Source organism: Pangasianodon hypophthalmus, chromosome 11 (assembly GCF_027358585.1).
Source record: "Pangasianodon hypophthalmus isolate fPanHyp1 chromosome 11, fPanHyp1.pri, whole genome shotgun sequence".
In the NCBI taxonomy this organism is placed as follows: Eukaryota; Metazoa; Chordata; class Actinopteri; order Siluriformes; family Pangasiidae; genus Pangasianodon; species Pangasianodon hypophthalmus.
In genome coordinates this window covers 5,625,810-5,647,752 of record NC_069720.1, presented here as the reverse complement: position 1 = coordinate 5,647,752, position 21,943 = coordinate 5,625,810, and the positions used below count along the sequence as shown (strand labels likewise).

Here is a 21,943-nt window from a genome sequence, read left to right as displayed (position 1 = left end):
TATTCTATTCTAGATCAGTGAGATCAATAGGATCAAATAGATTAATGAGATCAGTGGGAACAAATAGATCAGTAGGATCAATGCGGTCAGTTGGGTCAAACACATCAATAAGATAAAAGAGATGAGTGAGATAAAATACATCAGTGAGATCACTTGGGTCAAATAGATCAATGAGATCAATAAGATTGATGAGGGCAAACAGATCAGTGAGATCAGATAGATCAATTTGATCAAAGAGATCAAAGAGATCAATGGGATCACAGAGATCAATTTGATCAAATGCAACTGTGAGATCAAAGAAATCAGAGGGATCAAATAGATCACATGCAGCGTAGGCGAATAAATTATAGATAGAAATAAGGGAATAAATCTTCATCATATTTAAATACTGATATGAGATGTTGAGCGAAAGGTAACCAGAAATCATTTAAACTAAAGCTTTAAAATTAGTGACTGATATAATCAAAGATATTTCTTGCACTTTGAAGTTGCCGTCTCCTGGATGCAGTCAATACCAATGAAGTCTTAATAGGGTTGTGATGAAGACAGTGGCTATAGTGCAGTGATAAACAGGGTTAATCTAAAACAAACTCTTTTCAGAGATTTTCGTGAATTACTGTAAAGTGGAGCACAAGTGTGTAAACTGATATAATATACAGACACAATTCACCTCTTTTTGTAAGATCTCTCGTTATGATCATATGATTGGATCAAGATTCATATCTTTAACGTATGAGTTGCACCTCACATACTCTCCAAATGTCTACTCATCTGTCCTCTCTTCTGTCAGTCTGCTTTGTGTATGGAAGAAAACACAACAGGATGTTGAGTTACTGTTATGACCCCAGAGTTGATTATTTTCCAATAATAGCATGTTCAGTGTTTTTATTCCTCTTATACACAGCAATTTTCCAACTATTACATTTTTTATTTATTAACGACACTTGTGTTCTAGCAGCTATAAAGGGTCATTCCCTCACCAGCTTCTTTTTTTTTAAATTTTACTTGGTGAAGAAATTTCAATCCCTGTTAATTGCAAATCATATCAACCTTATTTTATTGTGCAGCACTTTAGCATTTTACAATTTAGCATTTTAATTATGCTATAAATAATGTTCACTTAACTTCTGAAACTAACCAGCGAACAAACAACAGGACAAATTTTTCCTTGAAAGCTTTAGATTTAAACCAGCATTCAGCTTCTGCTCAGGAAATCAAACATTCAGAGCCAGGCTATGCCAAGGTCATGGCCTTCTTCTCTCTGATCTGTCAGTTAGAGTGTCAGCGGGGAAAAAAAAGAGGTACCTCATTTTGAGGTACTTGGTGGAAGGTGGTGGACAATCCACATAATCTACAGTAAGGCTAATAAATGTTGATATGGTGAAGTCTTCGGTAAGGAGATGTTTATTTAACGTTTATGGAAGGAGTCTCCAGTTCAAGTGCTTTGTAACAGTTAGTAGGTTTTCCACCATGGGAAAGTCTTCAGGACAGATGGGTTTCTGGTTTCTTGGTAACATCACAAGCTCCATTTTTTACTTGATAGTTATGGCTGATGATAGGAGCTAACTTGTTTCACATGTTTGACAACATTAAAAGTAACTATAAATGGATATAAAGTATGACGTTCACTAATAAAAGAAATAGTAATGGTTGGCAAATTTGCTGTGTTATAAGAGGAATAAAACAGAATGTGGTATCTTAGGAAAATAATCAACTTCAGTGTGGCAACATTAACCCCACATCACACCACCTTATCGTTGATTATTTTTCTGTAACAGAAAAGTTAATTAACTTAGTTAATTAACTTAGTACAAAGTATACAACATTATACTTTTTAGAATAGGGCTAAAGTTGCTTTGCAGCTCCAGTGCAAAATGAAAAAAGCAAGCTTCAGATAAAAATCATGTCTTGGCTGCTTTGAGATAAAGAGGACATTGTGTAAAATGTATTTTTGGCTACTCTTTCAACATGCTCCATTGTATGTATTTAGAGAACATGACAGCATGAGTGAGATCATTCTCTGTCTAAGGGTAAGTGTTCTAGGAAGTCTTTAGTCACTGTTTTTATTTTAGGGTTATTAATATTGGTGAGAAGCTCTGGCTTCACTAATGCAATAAAAGCCATATTTAATTGTGCGAACACTTGATCGGTGAAAGACTTAATAACTCTCCTTTTATGTGTAAAACATTTTAACATAATTTTAGATGTGTTCAAGGTAATTCATGAGTCCTCCATTTAAAAAATTCATATTGCTGAGTTTGGAATATACAAAATTTATGTAGCTCTTTTTCAAACTGAAGGTCGCAGTACAGTGGAGTTAATAGTTTTTGGGGGATTGGTGGAGATATACAGGAAAAGAGTTTAGCTTGTGTGAGATGCCTTATCATGAAACGTTATGATCGCTCTCCCGCTGCCATTAGATATGCTGGATAAGGTCAGTGTGTGATAATGATGTTCGTAGGGTATCGGATGGCACAGGATTAGGCCTGATGCTTCTTTCCGGTGCAGCTGAGTGGAAATAGAGTAGCGCATTAGGGTATTTTTAGGCCGGCAGGAACATCAACGAAGGACTCTGTGAGAACGTCTTATAGGAAGTGGTAGGCTGTGACATTGTATTTAAGCCACAGTAGATCCTTCCCAGAACTGTCGTGTTAACATGAGACTGCAGCGAGACAATGTTAGCGTATACAAGACTAAATACAAGCCTGCAAGGCAAGAAACAGGAAGGAAATAAAGTCGTTGGTCTAAAGAGGAGAAGAATGGTAGTCGATTCAAAGATGATCTCAGTTTGGTGTGATGATTTAATCTTCACATTCGCAATGGTCTAAATTTATACCATTATGGAATCTTTCCAAAGGATTTCCACGGGCTATCAGTGGGAGTTCATGAGTCATCCCGTATAAGGCTTCAAGACAAGATGCTGCAATCACGTGAAATATTTTTTGTGTACACTGGACCCCATGAAAATTCCTGATACTCCTCCCCCTAAAGCCCAACATGTCTTTGGGATGCACGTGAAGCCCAAATCATAAAATTTTCCATAAATCCCGAAGGATCCCATGTAAGGAATAAAACACAACACGGTGTGATATTATAGGAAAATAATTAACTAGTGTTAATTGTTGTGATGCAGTTACTTTCCTGAAATTTATTAAAGAACATCTCATGCTTTTTTAACCATTTATAGTTACGTTTAATGTTGTGGAACAGCCATGAAACAAGCTACCTGCTGTTATTACTTATGTTATAGCAGCTATAAAGAGTTCCCGTACCAGCCTCTCTTGTTTCTCTCTCTTGCCATATTACTGAGAAACCAGAAAGCACAAAGTCCTCTATCCTGAAGACTTTCCTGTGGCGGAAAACTTATTGACTGTTACAATGTGCTTACACTGGAGACTCCTTCCATAAATGTTAACATCTCCGTGAACAAAACTTCACCATATCAACGATTAGATGTTTTTCTTTGTTAGATTTAGGTTGCCTGTCCACCATACAAGCCCCTCTGAATGAGCTGTTACTATAGAAACGATAATGCATTAGAACAAGCGCATTAATAAAAATCTGTCATTTGAATTACAGCTGGAGCTATTGTCAGAACTGCTGTTCTAGAAAATTAATCAACACCTTCTGACTAATCAGATTTGAGAATTCAACAGCGCTGCGGTATTAAGGACTTTGAGTAATCACCAATTAAAACATGAAGTTATGTAATAAAATCCATATGCTCTGCATAATAGGATGTATATTTCACATAAAGGACTTGCCCATAAAAATAGAGTACAAACTCCAAGGACAGATTCCAAAGGAGAACACATAAAGTCCATTTGGTTTGTGAGATAACAATAATGTTAATGTTCCATAAGGGCTATACCTACAGTGATAAAGCCCAACCTTTTTCAGTGCAGTTCTCCAAAAGAATTTGGAGCTTCCAAACACCATTCAGTGTCAGAACCCATCTCAAGTGAGTCTGATGTTACGACCTCTTAAACATGAGGATGGCCAGCTGATGCAAATCTTATAATCAAAAATGATTTGTATGTCATGCAAAGCAATGCTCTGACTCTGATGATGGAGGTGCACAGAGAAGAACAGAAATGAATTTTCACAGTTCAGGGACTGCTGCGATCTTTCATTTATCATCCCAGTGCCACATCACCAAAATCCATCTGGACAAATATTAGTATTGGTCCTATAATAAATGTGATCCAGTTGGTGCATTTCATATTGCATTAAATTCAGTTTTATGTACAGAGAGAGGAGGATTAAACAATACTATGTTAAAGAATGAATCCCATCTCTCCTTGCAGCTATGTGATGATGATGCCGTTTAAGAGGCAGGCGCTGGTGGAGTTTGAGGATCTAGAGAGCGCTGACCGATGTGTGGGCTGTGGCTCCAGAGAGGCCGTCTACATTGCAGGACAGCAAGCCTATTTCAACTACTCCACCAGCAAGCGCATCACACGGCCCACAAACGCAGACGACCCCAACAGTGGAAACAAAGTGCTGCTGCTCTCCATTCAGAACCCACTCTACCCCATCACTACAGTGAGTATGATCCAGTAAAATGCACCATGTAGGTAGTCATGCTAAGTTACGTTTGCTTGCACAGATTTTATAAAGAGCTGTTTACATGTATCCTAAACCTGACAATCTGTCACACTACATTCATTTGATGAGTGATATTTAGTGCCAGCATTACCATAACAACAAGAAGTCCTATAGTCCAAGTATCTACTTCTCAGCAAATATCTTTCAAACAAAAGGCGGTGAAAAAGAGGTGAAAAAGATTCATCTAGCTTCCTATGCAACCTCACAGTTACTTAATAAATCATCTTTTGCATCAATGTGTCATTGTATTCTGAGCCTTTAGTCACATCATTAATAGATCATAACAAATTAAATCCTTTCATTCAGATTTCTTTACCAAGTAAAATACCTACAACCTGATGTTTTGGCAAGTGAACAATTAAAGGTATAATGACAAAAAAGTGAAAAAAAAAGGATAATGATACTCATATGGTTCTTGTAGAGGTCTAAAAAAAGCTGAAAGAAAACTGAAAACTCTGCTTTGAAAAAGTCTAGAATTTTTGCACAGTGAAAGAGGCTCTGAAACACAAAGTTAACCTGAAAGACTAAGGAGGATGTGACAAGATGAATGTTTTAATCTGTGTGTCAAAGGCGAAGATGGAAGAACAATCTCCAAATTGATGTGGAATGACACTGAACGATTTCCTCAAGGTGAAAAACCTGAGGCAGAAATTGAGAAGTGTGTTGACTCATTAGTGTGGTAATTTGAATCCGTTTGAATCGTGCCCGGTTACCGTGACTGCTGCACTCATTCAACTCCAACACATTGCTAAATCACCAGGGTCACAGCGGCAATACCAAATCAATAACAAACAGCCTTGAAACGTACCTCGGTCCCTTATCTCAAGCCCAGCGCTGAGAGCTGAAAAAAACAAGAGTACTAACAATGACAATCATCTAGTGCACTAATCTCACTAATGGCTAGTCAGAAGAAACCTCATTGATTATCATTATGTGAGTTCCGGCTTCAGGAGCCACCAGCCGAAGCCCCTGCAGGTCTCTCTTATAGATCAGTTTCCTGAACAGACACAATCAAGACTAGATAATAGGCCCTGCTGTACTGCTAGGTTAAGTGGTGTGGAGCGTTCAATAGAAATAGATTTGCATATCAAAAGTGACCAGGCTTGATTAATAAGATGATGAGATGCTTTGTTGTTCTGAATCCAATGCAATTTATTTCTACTCAGTCCGCACTGTGATTTATGGAAGCGCACTTTGTAGATGATTATGTATCAAGTACTTCTTTCTGAATTGGGACACTCTTCTGTTTCATGTTACAGGATGTTTTATACACAGTGTGCAACCCTATCGGCAACGTGCTACGCATCGTCATCTTCAAGCGCAACGGAATTCAGGCCATGGTGGAATATCCTTACTGGAAAGAAGCACACAGGAGGATCAGTAACAGGGAGTTGAGTTTGTGTGAAAATAAAGCGTATACATTAAAATTTGGACATTTATAGACACACTTCCAGCCCGTGCACTTACACAGACATCATCTTATTAGATAATATTCAACTTTACTGTCATTGTACAAGTACAAGTACTAGTACAATGAAATGCAGTCACATGCTTATCACATGCAGCTCCCAGCTTCATTAGCATGAGATTCTCTCCAGCGCACGGGCCATCAGTAAATGGGGCTAGCACTGGGTATGAGTGAACTCTGGAATGTCAAGTCATTTGGCAACCAGTCTTTAAAAAAATAGCTCACATGACCTAAGCATGGCTAAAGGGGGCTTTCACACTTGGGTTTTTTTTATTTATTAATTTTTTTTCTGAAAAAATGCTGCCCAGAGCACCTGTTGTGCTAATATGATAAAAAAAAAAGGCCTCACATGTCACACAACCTGTAATGCTCTTTCCGGTCCTAGCTAATAATTGACTAACTAACTAGCCTAGCATTCTATCTAGGCTAGATTTATTATTTTTTAGATTTATTATTATCAGTAATCAAGATGAAATAGAGATTGTTTAGCTCTTGAGATGAGTTGAGCAATTGTTAGCTTCTCAGTTAGAATAAAACAATATTAAAGGGTGAGCTAACCAGCATAGCTAGCTAGCTAACTGATTAGCAACTTACATCTGTTGCATAACTAGCTAAATGTAACAATGGCTATGAATTCAGTTAAATTCTTTCCTTTATGGTTCTTTAGACAGCTGGACAATGTTTTATGAGTACATTTTCAGCCCTACACACCCCTCAGCTAACATTTTTTTGCTTTTTGATTTGTTTAATTATGTGCAGCATGAATGAGCATGTTGTTTGTCTTCTCTGTAGCTTTGAGCTACTTGTACAACTTGACTGTATGATGCCACAGTTAGAGCGGGACATCACACTGAATGTCCCAAAAACAGAGTTACATTTACATTTACATTTTGTTACATTTTTTCTTACATTGCAACATTGGCAATGAAATATTTTTGATTCAACCTGTCATAAATTTCCTTATTTTCACTCACTTACTAGACTCGTTTTTTAGATAGCTAGCTTGACCTCCATGTTATTTTTTCTCACTTGCCCCCAACTTGTGAACTGATTGGTTGTGAAATTTAAAAAAATGCTTGATGTCAGTTGGCTCTACTTTAAAAAATATGAGGTTCTGCTGTGACCAAAACATGCCACAAGCTTTTTTGGCCACATTCCACTCACCTTGCATCCACTTCTGATAGGATTATATGTAAAACATGCACTAGCGATTGAAAAGATTGCCCAAGATAACTTCTGCTCTGGAATTGAATGAAATACTGGAATACTCAGCTTCACTGGGAGATGACTTTTGCTGAGGGAGAAAGAAAATCTCATTATTATGATGTTTCTCCTCATCGGTGTCTCATGCAAGTAGTTTACTCATCAAAAGTGCACTCTCTGATTTTGCCCTAATTTACACAGTGGCTTCAAAAGCTGCTCAGTAAAGCTGAGTATTTGGATGGATATTACATAGTGAATATCCTGAGGTATTTCAGCTTTATTAGTGATTTTAGTGCCGCAGTCTATATCTAGCATTCCCATATTACAGCCCATCAAACTAGACAAAAGGCAGAAGGGACTTTAGTATTGCACATGAAGACATCTTGCTTGGCTTTGCCTCCATGCTTGCTAATATGCTTCTCTGAACAGTGGCTTGAACATATGGACTCACAAAATGTTTAGACAGCTAGCCTTGGCTTTGACTTTGCCTGGCCACCATGCAACCCACATTGTTGTGTCTCCGGATTATTGTCCCCCGCATATGTTTACTCACAGACTTGAGCTTGCGCTGAGAGTATATCTTTTTTAGGGGCCAAGCACTACAGGTGCGTAGGCGCCTATTGTAATCGTTCGTGTTCTTATTATTCTGCTTCTTCTTCTTCTGCTGCTCATGAGTCTATGGCAGCCCATAGAACCATACATAGGAAAGTTATGAAATTGGGCACACAGATAGAGGACAGTCTGAAGCGTTACCAAAGCAAATTTGGAGTTGCTATCTCAAACTCTCTAGCACCACCAACAGCTCAAAGTTGCATTCATGTTTATGCTAATAACTTTTGAACTGTAAGGGCTGCAAACAAAATTCTTTTTTCCTCAGATTCCTTGACTTGTGCAAGGTCGAATGCGCCCTTTGACATAATTTTCCATCATGAAAATTTTTCCACAGTTTTGAATTTTCTCTAAAACCTACTTTTTCAAACTCCTCCTAGACCATTTGTCCGGTTTTCAAATCCGATCATCAGCAGACCATGCCGAAAAAAGTTATTGAATTCAAGTTGGTTAGTCAAACCATTCTCAAATAATATGCAAAGGAATTTGACGATGAGCATGTCGAAATGGACATCAGGCTATATCTCTGTAACTCTTTAGCATATTCATACAAAACTTAGTGTATGTCATAGCCATCATGACCTGAGGGTATCTGCACAGTTTTGGAGCAGCGCCACCTAGTGCTCATGAGATATGAAAAAAAAATCGTATTTTTTGCTAAATAACTACTGAAAGGTTTGGCCTAAAATCCTGAATCTGATCTCTTTAGATTCTGTGGGGCACATTGAGGCAAATGATATGAAATTTTCCTATGTCGACCATTTTGGGTGTTGGCCAATTTAGTCGTAAAATGCTGTATTTCCCGAACGTCTTCTGCACCATACCCTGAAGATACTCAGAAAGTTTAAGGACAGTGCCACCTTGTGGTCAAAAGATAGATTCCTTGGGTCATGCTGAGAACAATGATATCAGTTATGCCATGGTCGGCCGAACTTGCTGTCTGCCATTTTGTAATGCTTTGAAAACTTACTTTTTCAAACTCCTCCTAGACCATTCGTCCGATTTTCATAAAAATCTAATCCGACCATCTTCAGACCATGCCGACAAAAATATATGGAATTCAAGTTGATTAGTCAAACCGTTCTTGAATAACGTGCGAACGAGTTCGACAATGAGCATGCCGAAATGGATGTGAGCCTATATCTCCATAACGCTTTGGTGTATTGAGACTAAACATAGCCATCATGACTTAAGGGTACCTGCACAGTCTCGGAGCAGCATCAACTAGTGCTCATGAGATATGAAAAAAGCGTATTTTTTGCTTTTTGGACCGGTTTTCTGATTTTCACCAAATTCGATAATAAGTTATGGACAAACAAACCAAAAGTATCAATTTTCTGATTCTGACTCGGCAAATAGAGGTGTGAAAGAGCCCTAAATATATGTATTTTCTTTCGGCTTGTGTACAACCATAATAGTCGTCTTTTCTGCTTCTCTGAAAAATAAAAAAGATCTAGATGTCACACTAACATTGGCAGAGATGTCATTTTCACATTTTTTAGAAAGCTTTTGACTGGGTATATTTTGTGAGTATGCAATTGCTACCCAAAAATGCTGTCTATTTTTTTTAACTGCCTTTCAAATGGAAGGCAGAAGTGTATAACTAGTTAGTTCATGCCTAGTTTTTGTCTGGATTGAGTCCTAAATGCTCAGATGCCTGCAGTGACTTGGGCTTTGCTATGATTTTCCTTGACTGGCTGTCCTCCACATTTGAATCGGTCCAGAATGCCCAGAAGGCCAAAGCGGCCCTCAACGGAGCCGACATATACGCCGGCTGCTGCACACTGAAAATCGAGTACGCTCGGGTAAATCTGCAGCGCTCACACACACACACACATACTCCTGCACACACTTACACACAGTCACACACGTACACACACCCACCGGTGGAGCCTAACACACATGCACTGCCGCTGTGCTTTCTCTCTCCCTCCCTCATTTTAGCCCTCACGCCTCAACGTCATCAGAAACGACAACGACAGTTGGGACTACACCAAACCCTTTTTGGTCAGACGAGGTAAGAAACTGGTCTGAGAGTGTGTGTATGTGTGTATGGGTGTAAATGCATGGCCATCTTTGCTTATCGACACTGTTTTCCCCTCATCTACATTATGTCTTGTTCATGTTTCTGTGTGCATGTGTGTTCTGAAATTTCTTTCAATCTTGTAATTCTTTCTCTGGGGTTATGAAAGGCATGAGAGCCAAAACATGCTGTGTGGTCCACAATAACATCCTTTCAGCTGGAAGCGCATTTACATTTATAGTTATTCCCTTTGGGAGATGCTTTTATCCTAGGCAACTTCCAAGTGAGGCAGAATACAAACCAAACATATCTATATGGTAAATGAGCTGACAATGATACAAGAGCTGCAAAGCAAAATATCCACCAACTGATCAAAGGCACATAGGAGATACAGAGAGAGTCACAAACACATGGACTGGAGTAAAAGAAACATGAGGAATGTAGTATAAAGCACTAGTACAGTGGTGTTACATAACAATAGGTGTTTTCATGCAGACTCATGCATACTTCCGGTTAACCATTTATTGGGTATAATCATTTCCACTCAAAACACCAATAGCAGTGTTCTAGAGTAGCCATAGCTTACTTGTCATGCATTCCCAAGTGATGATACTTGGAAGTAAGATTTCCCGGATTCCATAGATTCATTCTTTAGGTGGAACAATTGTTTGGAAAGCCAATGCGTATCCTTATACAACAGGCCAAAAAGCTTGCCTAATAATAACGTTAGTTACTGGGCTAACGAAGCTAACAAGTAATGGGAGTCCATTCGTTCATTCATGTTCAGTTACCATTTTTCCGGGACATGATGTGGAATCTATCCTAGGACCACTTTCACATGAGGTGGGAATACACTGCTTCAGTAGCTCTGCAAAGGTTGGAAAAGTTTCAAATTTCAGAGAACATTCTGGAGAAAGTATGAATAATTAGTTGGCAAAGTAAAACTCAAGATACTGAATCTGTCTTGCAGTTAATGATCTTTAAAAATACCAAGAAAAATAAACATAGAATGTCTGGAAATTTGGGTAGTCTTAAAAGGGTCAAAAAGTGCAAGAACTGTGAGTAGTTGAGCTGTGAATTGCCAAGTGCCTGTCACGTATTCCAACAGATTTTTTTCTGATTTTCTTGATATTATAAAGATCAAATCTGTAAGATCAGGAGATCACCTGAATATAACACACTCTGAAGGTTAGCTGGTCCGACCTTGATTGTAACAACAAGGAGTCAAGCTTGATATAATGTAATATTGAGTCGAAGGAATTGCTGGCACGACAAGAAGCTTTGTCCCTCGCAAGTTGAGCTGGAGATGGCAATCCTTCACTTAGGCTGAGACGTCTGTGAGGCATGTGTGTCCTACTTAAAGAAGGACAGGTCGAGTAGACCTTTGTCAGCATAGTCTGCAGATGAGGAATATACCTTTCTTTGTCCTCCTTTGCTTCTTTTCTTCTTTTGTGGCATTGAAGACTCTAGAGTACACAACTAGAAAAAAGTATCCAAGGGGTATTTGGAATACATAGTATCTTTAAGGGTTCCCCCAAAGGAACAAACCAAAAAAAACACTAAACTGGTACTAACCCTCTGTTGTAGACTTCTACATAGTACCTTAAAGGGTTCCCCTAAAGGAACAAACCAAAGAAAACCCTAAAGTGGTACTAACCCTCTATTGTAGACTCCTACATAGTACCTTTAAGGGTTCCCCCAAAGGAACAAACCAAATAAAACCCTAAAGTGGTACTAACCCTCTGTTGTAGACTTCTACATAGTACTTTTAAGGGTTCCCCCAGAAAAAGAAATCGAAAAACCTTTAAGGGTCTTAACCCTTTGTTGTAGACTTGTACATAGTGGCTTTAAGAGTTCCCCCAGAGGAACAAACCAGCACACCTTTAAGGGTGCTAGATGGAACCTTTTCATCTAAGGGTATAGGTCTCATGTCAACATGCATTCTTATAAAAAAGGGTTCCTCTGGGGATTGCTGGATAGTAAAATGTTATTAGCTTTCTATATTGGTTCTACTCAGACTCCTCTAGGGAAAATCTGTTGTAGGGTTCTATAGAAAGACAAGCCAAAAATCCTTAATGGTTCTATATTGGACCATTTTTCTAGCTAGTTAAAGCAAAACCACCACTTCAGTAGCACACCGTGGCAAATTCCTCAGGTCAAAACTCAGCGGTTTTCTTAGAAGTAGTGAAGGACAAGAGTCTTTCTATGACAACAGTGTAGATATTCTGGACAGAGAAGCCTGGTTTTTGGAGGCTTGTGACATTTCCGATCATCCATGTGCAATGTTGTCTATTTTACCCCCAATGGTTTTACATCAGTCAACAGTTTCAGATACCTAAAACATGTCAGTTGTCACATGTGGTACAATAGTGTACATGCTTAAATGCATGGTCATTTGCCACCATATAACCATATATAAATGAAGTCCCTTAAAAAGTGGCAAAAAATCTAGACGTATTCCTGCGAGATATTCAGCATGACCTGGCTGACTGACCCGCCATCACAGATACTCATAAAAGCCCCCAAATGCACGCTACTGACAGTCCATCAAGGTCTTTACATTACTATTCGGTATCAGAAGGCTGTAATGGAAACCTGAAAGTGATTGTAGGGAAAAAAAGCATCACTGAAAGATTAAAACGATGGAAGAAGCATGATGAGTGGGTAAAGAGGATGAGGTGAGACAGTCTTGGAAACAGCAGAAATACATTGCAAGGGCATAACACCATGTGATTAGCCATCTTATGGGTGCCCTGGATCACAGCAGCACTGCTGCAGCTGCCGATACCCCCCTAGTTCTTTCCACAAATAGAGGATAAACAGTGTTATCACCAGAGAGCTGGTGATGTTTAGCAATTGATTGGAGCCTTCTCAATGGGATTCGAAGGTCTGTTTGACTTTGTCCATGGCGCAGTTCTCTCAGCGGTGCGCTATGTGCACGTTGTCAGCCTCCATTGTTTTATTATTGAGTTGCAGACGGGATGCTGGAATTTGAATGCTAATTGAATCGTGGACTGCAGAAATAAATAAAAGCATATTAATCGAGCTGCCAGCAATAAAAGGAATGTCTCTCTCTGTCTCATTCCTTCCTTCCCTTTGCTGTTTTTCTCCACCGGGGCTCAGGTATTTCAGTCAGCACTTTGTAAAATTACAAACATCATGAAGGTGTAGAAGAAATGCTTCTCAGAGGCATGAATATAATAGAGTCCGTCTGGCCAAAATATCAAGAAAAATGAATGTCAAGGCCATTTCAAAAATATTTTTTTTTTGTTTAGCAAGGTAACTTCATGTCCACAGTCTTAACACAGCTATCCTGGCAGCATATTGATTATATTTCAAATCAATCCCTTTAGAGATTTTTTTTAGGTTTACACCCACCTAACTGCACCCACCCCTGCCTTTTTCCCCCAACAACAAGGTCAACTGGTGTTTGACAGGATTCAGGGTCGACTTAACACAGATTTAATGGTACTATTGGATGGTAAGACGGCCCAATCGTTAAATGAGCTCTTGAGACAGCGCCTGTGAAAAATAGGCGCTGACACTGGAATGAAAATAAGAAGAAATAATGATATCCAAAGCTGTATGAACAAGAGACAAGTAGAACAGGACCTCGACATTTGCAGTGTGAAGGTCACCTTGAGTCCTAATCCCCTCCCCCTCACTGTGTGGAAAACATAGACCGGTGGTGCCCGCAAACTCCCACCGCTAACCGCTCATTTTGTAGCAATTAGCATCACTCTGCATGACTTCTCCCTGTAGGCCTCCAGAGCTAAGTAGAGAGAGAACAGGAAGAAAAAGAAGAGGAGTAATGGAAAGAGAGATGGAGCGTTCTGCTCTGTTCTCCTTCCAGTCTGACAGTTTTGAGAAATACTTTGTTCCTTTGCTTGCTTTGAAGTGGTGTAACAATGCCTCGCGCGTTGCATCAGTGCGGAAATCCTCATCACATTTGCTTTTTTCTTTTTCTGTGAAAATCTCAAGACAGCGCTGAATAACAAGGCAGTCATGATTGTAAATAACAAGACACCGTCTTTCTCTGTTTGTGAAATGAACTTTCAATATTTGTGCTTAATTGAACTATAAAAATTCATGTTTCTCAGGACTTTATCAACTTTAGCAACCTGTCTTCCTCCATCCTGCTGTTTGTTATCAGTTGGAGGATTTACTGTTGGATGTGAAAGTGAGTGTTGTGCTTATTGTCGAAGGAACAGGGTTTTTTTTTCCAGCATCGTTCGCTGTGCACAGTTGGGTTCTCATTACTCCATGAATATTTCCATTACTGGATCACAGCTGGATATAAATATCCTTTTCCCACATTTTCACTTTGGGTTGTCTTTTTTACTGATGCAATGTCCTGTCAAATGGCTTGACCTGATTTGCAAAGAAGACTTGACTGTAAAAAAATTGTTTATTATGGGCAGCTCCAGGACACTTTTGAAAGAAAATAGCCGTTCCAACCGTCCATGGTCCCGTTTTGCATTTTGCCTTTGATGCAGTTTTTTGCCTTCTTGTCCTTCTACGTCGTCTCTTGTTTCTACTCTAACTCAAAACATCTCTTAATTTTATATCATTTCACTTTTTACTGCCATTGATCTTAAAAAACCTTTATAGAATTTTAGAATTGTTATAAAAAGTGCCAAATATAGTGAATAAAATAAGATAACAATCATTTTGATACATTAAATAAATAAAAATGTTTAATAAAACCATACAGATAAAAACTTTGAAGACAAACACACAGAAATGATCATCCAAAGATTGAGCTCTAGATTTAAGATGCACAAAGCAATTCAGTAAAATAATGAATTCAAGTCCTGGAGTTAAAATCTTGATAGAAACTGTAACACTGCCTCTTTGTTCTCACAAACATATGCTGTCTGACTGAGTGTAGGAGGATGAAGATCTTATTTGCAGGGAGGCTTCAATCATCTCTATCCATGTACAGATATTCTGTGTGGGAAGGAGGAACCCCATTCATTTTCCAAATATAAATTAAGTTAAATTTCCAAAATATTGCAATGTTGCATTTGGGACTTGTAATTAGCAAAAAAAAGTATTTTTGACTACTAAAAATGATGTCGTTTAATTCAGTTTTTTTTTTGTATAGTGCTTTTAACAGTACATACTGCCACAAAGCAGCTTTACTGAAATGTGAATGTAGATGTATCTGAATGTAGAATGCAGCTTATCATGCTACTGAGAAATTGGCAAGTGCAAACTCCTCTGTCCTGAAGACCTTCACATGGCAGAAGCTTGAATGTTATAAAGCACTGACACTGGAGACTCCTTCCCTAAATGATAAATAAGCATCTTCTTACAGAAAGCTTCAGCATATCAACAATCAACAGTATCAGAAAATTAATCAACACCTTCCGACCAATCATATTTGAGAATTCAACAGCAATGTGGTAGACAAATGAATACAGTTATACAGGAGTAGAAGAGTAAAGACATGAAATCATCTACTGCTTCTATTCTCTTTATCGTAACTGGTTTGTGTCATGTATGTTTCCTGAAAATCACCCAAAGGTCAACTTTGTTAATGTGTAAAACCAAAACTAGTTCTTAGTATCACACCTTTCAAAATAGACTTGTTTGTACTCTTGTTTCTCTTATTTGTACTTGTTTTTATCCTCTGCAGTGATAAAAACTATTACTGTCATTTCGTCAACAAATTAGATTAGAATCCTCATGTGCATACAGTAATAACAATAACAGAAGCAGACACAAAATACATCCCTGAGGTGTACCTGTGCTCGCTGCTTATTTGGTGAACGTAACATTATCTCACTATCGCTCAGTAAGAAAGCCGTTCCATTTTAAGCTTGTAAATGTCTTGTTAATGAGTTTGCTAGGTGGAACAGATGTGGGAGGAAAGAAAACAGCAAGACTGCAAATAATGGCCTAAGAACATAGAACATGAAAAGAAAGTCGCGATCTCAGTATTATAAGTTTCTGTCTGACATTTTGGGGAATACAGTTTTTTCCTGTGGTGTTTGTTTAGTAAAATCTTTGGTTTTGATATCATAAATTTGGTTCATTAGCTTCTATCTGCCAGCCAATCATCATCCAGGATGAACATAGGGTGAACGCAACATAGGTGACCTTGCCCAATCAATATCCACATTCTGTTAACGATCTGACCAAAAAGAACAAAATTAAAGCCTCAGTATAAGTAAAAAAAGTAAGTTTTAGTTATAGATGTTCTACATATCATCCAGGACAGTAATAAAATGTAATGTATAAAACAGTTCACAGTACAGGTATTAGTACTGTACTTGCTGGTTTTACAGCATATAAACATTCTGCCACATTAAAAATTGTTTAGTGTCGTGGAAAGTTAATACTGTGGCTAACATCAGATAGCATTAACTTGAATAATAAACTGAATAAATTGAACATTGTTAAGATGTTAACATTGTTAACCCGTGTTAAAACATATTTTTACACTGTTAAATATTTTGCAAGAAATTTTAAGGTAAAACGTCTAGTTGTTTAGGAACAAGATCCAGTTTTAAAAAGTGAAATCATATGAATTTTAGATCTTAGAGAATACATTTAGAAAAAAATAAATTCATATATAAATTCGTAAAATGCATATATTATTATATTGTGGTCTTAATTGGCTCAAAATGTCTTCCTCTATTGAGTTTATTATAAATTATTTGTCATTTAATAAGATTAAAAGTTTAATAGGAAACTATAAAGGAAACTAATAGTAATAGTAACTAATATTAATAGGAAACTAATAGTGAGATACAACCTTATAAAGCCTATTGGTATTTAATCTTGCAGAATAATAACACAGTTCTCTGTTTGGCCAGTGTTCAAAATTTCACTTTCAGCTGTCCCAGAATTTTAAAAAGTAAACTTTTACTTTTTTTAATGTAAAGTTTTAGGCCTTGCTGTAAATGTAGATTCGAGAGATGTATAGATATGCTTTTCATCTACACCGTCTAGACCGTACCTTATAATACTAATGTCATGAAGTGTGCATTTTTTTTTTGAACATTAAAGTGGTAACCAATTATATGATCTGCTCGGCTACAGGAATGGATCTCTTTCACATTTGTGCCCCTTCACCTCAGTCTGCGCTGCAGTTGTGCACCGCTGCCATTTCACGTCTTATCACACTTCACCTCTCATTCCTTTCGTTTTCTCTATGCATGGTTTATCTACGTGTGATGATTGTATGTGTGTGTGTGTGGTTTGTTTAGACTCTTTAGCGCTTTCACACCCCCATTGTGCTTCTTCTCTGGATATGTGCTCTGATTACAGAACGTGGTAAAGGTAGACAGAGGCAGGCCATCCTGGGGGAGCATCCGTCCTCATACAGCGACAACGGTTACGGTCAGTCTCCATCACTCTGTCTCGGCTTGTCTTTTTTTTCCCGCCTGTCTCTCTGCAGCTGTTTCTCAGTTCGAGTGATTAAGCTTTCTCACCCTCTGTCATGCAGATAAGTGGGAGGTAGAAGAGAAGGATGTAGGAAGGGAGGGAGAGATGGAGGAGAGAAATGACATGTTGAGGGAGGGAGGGGGAATGAGATAGTGTTCTGCTAAGCACGGTGTAATTAGTAGGACCTGCAAGGGAACCGGAGTGTATCAGACTAGAAAATAGTGTGTAATTTCTCTTGCTCATTCTTTCTTTTTTCGTTTCTGAAGCATTGCACCAGAATCTTAACAGCTGCCTTCTGTGACTGACAGTACTTCCCTTCTCTCTACCCCCCATGGCTATCCAGGGACACACTGCCCCCTGCTGCCTCTGCCCAGTAACACCAGGTTCAAGAGGAGTTCCCACGAGGTGCCCGATGTTGTGGCGTACCCTCTGCCCCAGACCTCCTCCTACGTTGGCCACTCCTCCAGCTCTGTTGCCATGGTGAGCGGCCTGCATCCCGCCAAGATGAACTGCACCCGCATCTTCAACCTCTTCTGTCTCTATGGTAACATTGAGAAGGTGAGTGGGCCATGACAGGAACAGTGCTGCAGTGTTTTGTCATTCCTGACTTTTCCCTAATGGAAGTGGAGCTAAAAGATGGACTAACCACAAGTACCTATAAGCAATAAGCTATGAAAGTCAACAGCTCGGTGCATTGCTGAAAATGTGGTCCGTGTTCTTTTACAGGTGAAATTCATGAAGAGTGTGCCTGGAACAGCTCTGGTGGAGATGGGCGATGAGTATGCGGTCGACCGTGCCGTCACACATCTTAACAGTATCAAAGTCTTCAGCAAGAGGCTTAACGTATGGTATGGATGCCCTTCTTTTATTAATCACACAAGCTCTCCAGGTATGCAGTGTTTAGTATCTTTGAATGAAACCCTGTGATCTCCCATTAGTGTGATTCTGCACCCAAACCAAACCAATCAGCCCAAACGCGTGTTGATTCCTGTGCGAAAGCGGTTCGACTCTAAACTGACCCAGCTGCAGGACCTGAACCAAACATGCTGTGTTTTTTGGTTGCAGCATTTTTTTTTAAAGAGACGAGCTGCTAAACTATGCCAAAGGATGGAGCTATAGCGCTGCAGAAATATCGTGTGTTCTGGATATTTGGGCCTGTAAACAACAATAAATGATGGATGCGCTACAAAACGTTAAAAAACCTAGTTATTTATAACAAATAATCTACTCATTTATTTAGCACGGACTCCATCTCCGTCTCTAAAGGCTCAGGAGATTTTTGTGATTTCTACTCACTTATCAAAGGTTTATTTCCTTTTTTCCCATCGCTGTATTTCTGACCAATGAATGAAAGAGTTTTCCGAAGTTTTCTGCCCTACACACCCCTCGAACAACGTCTTCCTTTATTGTTTGTTTAATTGTGTGCCATGGGAAACCAAGCCAAACAAATATCAAAGCAAATGTATCAATTTTGCACAACTTCAGACTCGCCAAATGAACCAATAGTCGTGAAAGTGCCCTAAAACTAGACATTTTTATAATTATCGAATTATTTCTTTAGCACTGGCTCCATATTCTCTGTTCTCAGGTGATTTTTGTGATTTCTATGTGCTCTTGTTTCTTTTTTCATCACTGTATTTCTGAGTTTTATTTCTGAGTATGTCTTCAGGCCTACATGTCCCCTTGTATTTTTTTGCTTTTGGGTTCATTTAATCATCTGCAATGTGTCCTGACGATTCCACAGCCATCCGTAGTTGGGGGCCGAGATAGCAAAATTGGCCGTGCTCTCAGGATGGGAGGGATGGCATTCTCTCTCCCCTGTTGCTCACAGCGACACTAGCCAATCACGGGTGTCTGTGAACTCGTGCGTGTAGACTAGGGCAGAAAAGATGTGGAGGTTGGCTTCACGTGCCTTGGAGGAAGCACATGCTAGTCCCACACTCCTTGGTTAGAAGTTGTTATGTGATAGGGGAGAGTTAGCTAGTGGGTTGGAATTGGCAAGACCAAACTGGGCACAAAATGGGAGGGTGGGGGAACCAAAAATATAAATAAAAAATCATGCGCAATGTGAAACCAAACCAAATGAATCAATTTTGGGTATCAATTATGCTCTCATTCGGACTCACATCCAATAGGCTAATAGTTGGGAAAGCACTCTTAGTTAAACCAAAAGCCTGTGCTTGAGCTAAACCAAATGAACACAGGAATGTATGCATGTTTGTAGTCTAATGAGGACAAATCACATTATGCTAATTGCGTCACTATGAATTTTCACTCTGCATTTAAAGGACCCGTATCCTATTAGGTTCAGGCATTTTTGTTTTATTCATGAGATGGTTTAAAATCATACCTAAATTGTTGCAGTGTGCCTTTTTCGGCTTTTGCATCTCACAGTTGGTTTTGACTGACTTCCCTCACTAGTTATTAATATTTATAAAGCAGACCCCTGTTGTTCATTAATATTCATTAGATTGCTAATAGCCTTCTTAACGAATGGAGGAAGCATTTGGCATGTCAACACACGCAGACATCTTATTTGAAGTCAATGTTTTGTACAACCCCGAGACCAATAAGCTGCTTACAGTCATAGTGACGTGCGTGTTTTGTCAGCTCTGGACTATGAGAAGTTAGAGAGCAGTTGGAGTTTCGCTGAAAAAAAAAATACCCAGACGTTATGAAATGGGAACAAACAGAAACGTCTCATTTCCCCAGGCTCTTGTCAATAGTCTTGTCAATTATGAATTCTCTTTTTTTTTCCTATAGAGTTGTATATATCATCCCAAGTCTCATACTTCAAAGTGCACTTAAAAAGTATGTGAAAATAGTGCACCATCAGGTGTTTGAAATGCAGCTGGTGTGTGTGTTGGTTGTGCTGTATGTTGATTGGCCCTAGTGGACCATAGCGAGCTGTTAAAACAAGTCTCTTGTGTGAAGTAGATAAAGTCTGTGTTTGTTAATGATGCGTAAAAATAGAGCTTGTGTCACCAGTAATAAATGAAGAAACCACAGCAGGTATAGATTTCACATTTTCTCACAGTAGCTGCAACTCTTTGCCCTACGTTCACATTAGCGAGCAACAACATACTCGCAAGACTTGTAGTTTATCTCAGGTAGTTCCACAGAGAAATGGTAGAAGCCAACATATAGAGTGTAATATAAAGTGCGATTCATACACACCACTTTTTATGCATTTAAGTTTGATTTAAATGCAAGGCTTCATGCTAGCTTCATTAATCTAGCAGCTTAGCAAAGCAAGCCAACTGTCCTAGCTATGTACACTAACCACTGCACCAGCATTCTCTGCTACTTCCTTCTAAGCTTTGTTTTTCTTCCTAATATCTCTATGCATGTTTAAAGAAAGGATGATATGACAGGATAATATTAAAGAAAGTTTTTCTTCCATTTTTTCATGTCAAACAGTAAATGGGAACTAAATGTTGGTAGGAACTAAAGTAGTGAGCGGGGAACTGAAGAAACATCGGACCACACACTCCATAGGATTGGTCTAAGGAATTATTTGCATTTTTTTGGATTTGTCACTTTACTATATCATACCTATTTTGCATAGAGTTGAGAAAATCCGTATCACACACATACAATGGATATAAAAAGTCTACACACCTCGGTTAAAATGAAATGAAACCATGATAAATGATGTCAGAACTTTTTCCACCCTCAGTGTGAAATCACAATGTATAAAACTAAAGTGAAAAACAATCAAACTTTTTTAGGGAAAAATGGAAAAATCAAAAGCTTACAATAACCTAGTTGTGTAAGTATGCACACTCCTAAACTGAAACTTTGTTGAAACACGTTTCGATTTTTTTTTACACCACTCAGTCTTTTTGGCTAAGAGTCTATCAGCGTGGTATATCCTGACTTGGCAATATTTTCTCACTCTTTCTTGCAAAAACATTCTAGATCCATCAAATTGTGAGGGCATCTCCTGTGCACAGCTCGCTTCAGGTCACCCCACAGATTTTTGTTGGATTCAGGTCTAGGCTCTGGCTAGGTGATTCAAAAACACTGATCTTCTTTTGGTTAAGCCATTCCTTTGTTGATTTGGATGTATGCTTTGGGTCATTGTCGTACTGAAAGGTGAAATTCCTTTTCATCTTCAGTTTACTAGCAGACACCTGAATGTTTTGCACTAAAATCAGCTGGTATTTGTAGCTGTTCATGATTCCCTCCAACTTGATAAACCCACAGTTCTGTCTGAAGAAAAGCAGCCCTAATGCATGATGCTGCCACCACCATGCTGCACTGTGGATATGGTGTTCTTTTGTTGGTGTGCTTTTTTTGCACCAAACATACCTTTTGGAATTATGGAATTATTATACCTTTTGGAATTCGACCCATCAGACCATAACACATTCTTCCACATGGTTTGGGGGGATTTAGTTGGGCTTGGATGTTTTTCGTGAGAAAGGACCTTTGTCTAGCCACCTTATCCCATAGCCCAGAAGTGTGAAGAATACGAGAGATTGTTGTCATATGCAGAGAGTAATCAGTACTTGCATTATTATCAGTAATCACATACTTACTGCATTATTGCTGTTGGTCTCTTGGCGCCTCCCTGGTTTTTGTCTTGTCCTTTTGTAAATTTTGGAGGGACGTCCTGTTCTTGGTGATGTCAC

The 21,943-nt window shown here is 38.8% G+C and overlaps 1 protein-coding gene across 1 annotated transcript in view; it reads left to right on the top strand.

Moving 5' to 3' along the window:
• LOC113536546 (heterogeneous nuclear ribonucleoprotein L-like) overlaps nucleotides 1-21,943 on the top strand; it is a 74,533-nt gene that overhangs the window by 44,730 nt on the left and 7,860 nt on the right. The window contains exons 3-9 of the mRNA XM_053238097.1: nucleotides 4,308-4,545; nucleotides 5,868-5,955; nucleotides 9,599-9,693; nucleotides 9,833-9,905; nucleotides 17,190-17,261; nucleotides 17,650-17,864; nucleotides 18,033-18,154. Coding sequence (XP_053094072.1) covers nucleotides 4,308-4,545; nucleotides 5,868-5,955; nucleotides 9,599-9,693; nucleotides 9,833-9,905; nucleotides 17,190-17,261; nucleotides 17,650-17,864; nucleotides 18,033-18,154 — 903 coding nt within the window. The remainder of the gene's footprint in view (nucleotides 1-4,307; nucleotides 4,546-5,867; nucleotides 5,956-9,598; nucleotides 9,694-9,832; nucleotides 9,906-17,189; nucleotides 17,262-17,649; nucleotides 17,865-18,032; nucleotides 18,155-21,943) is intronic.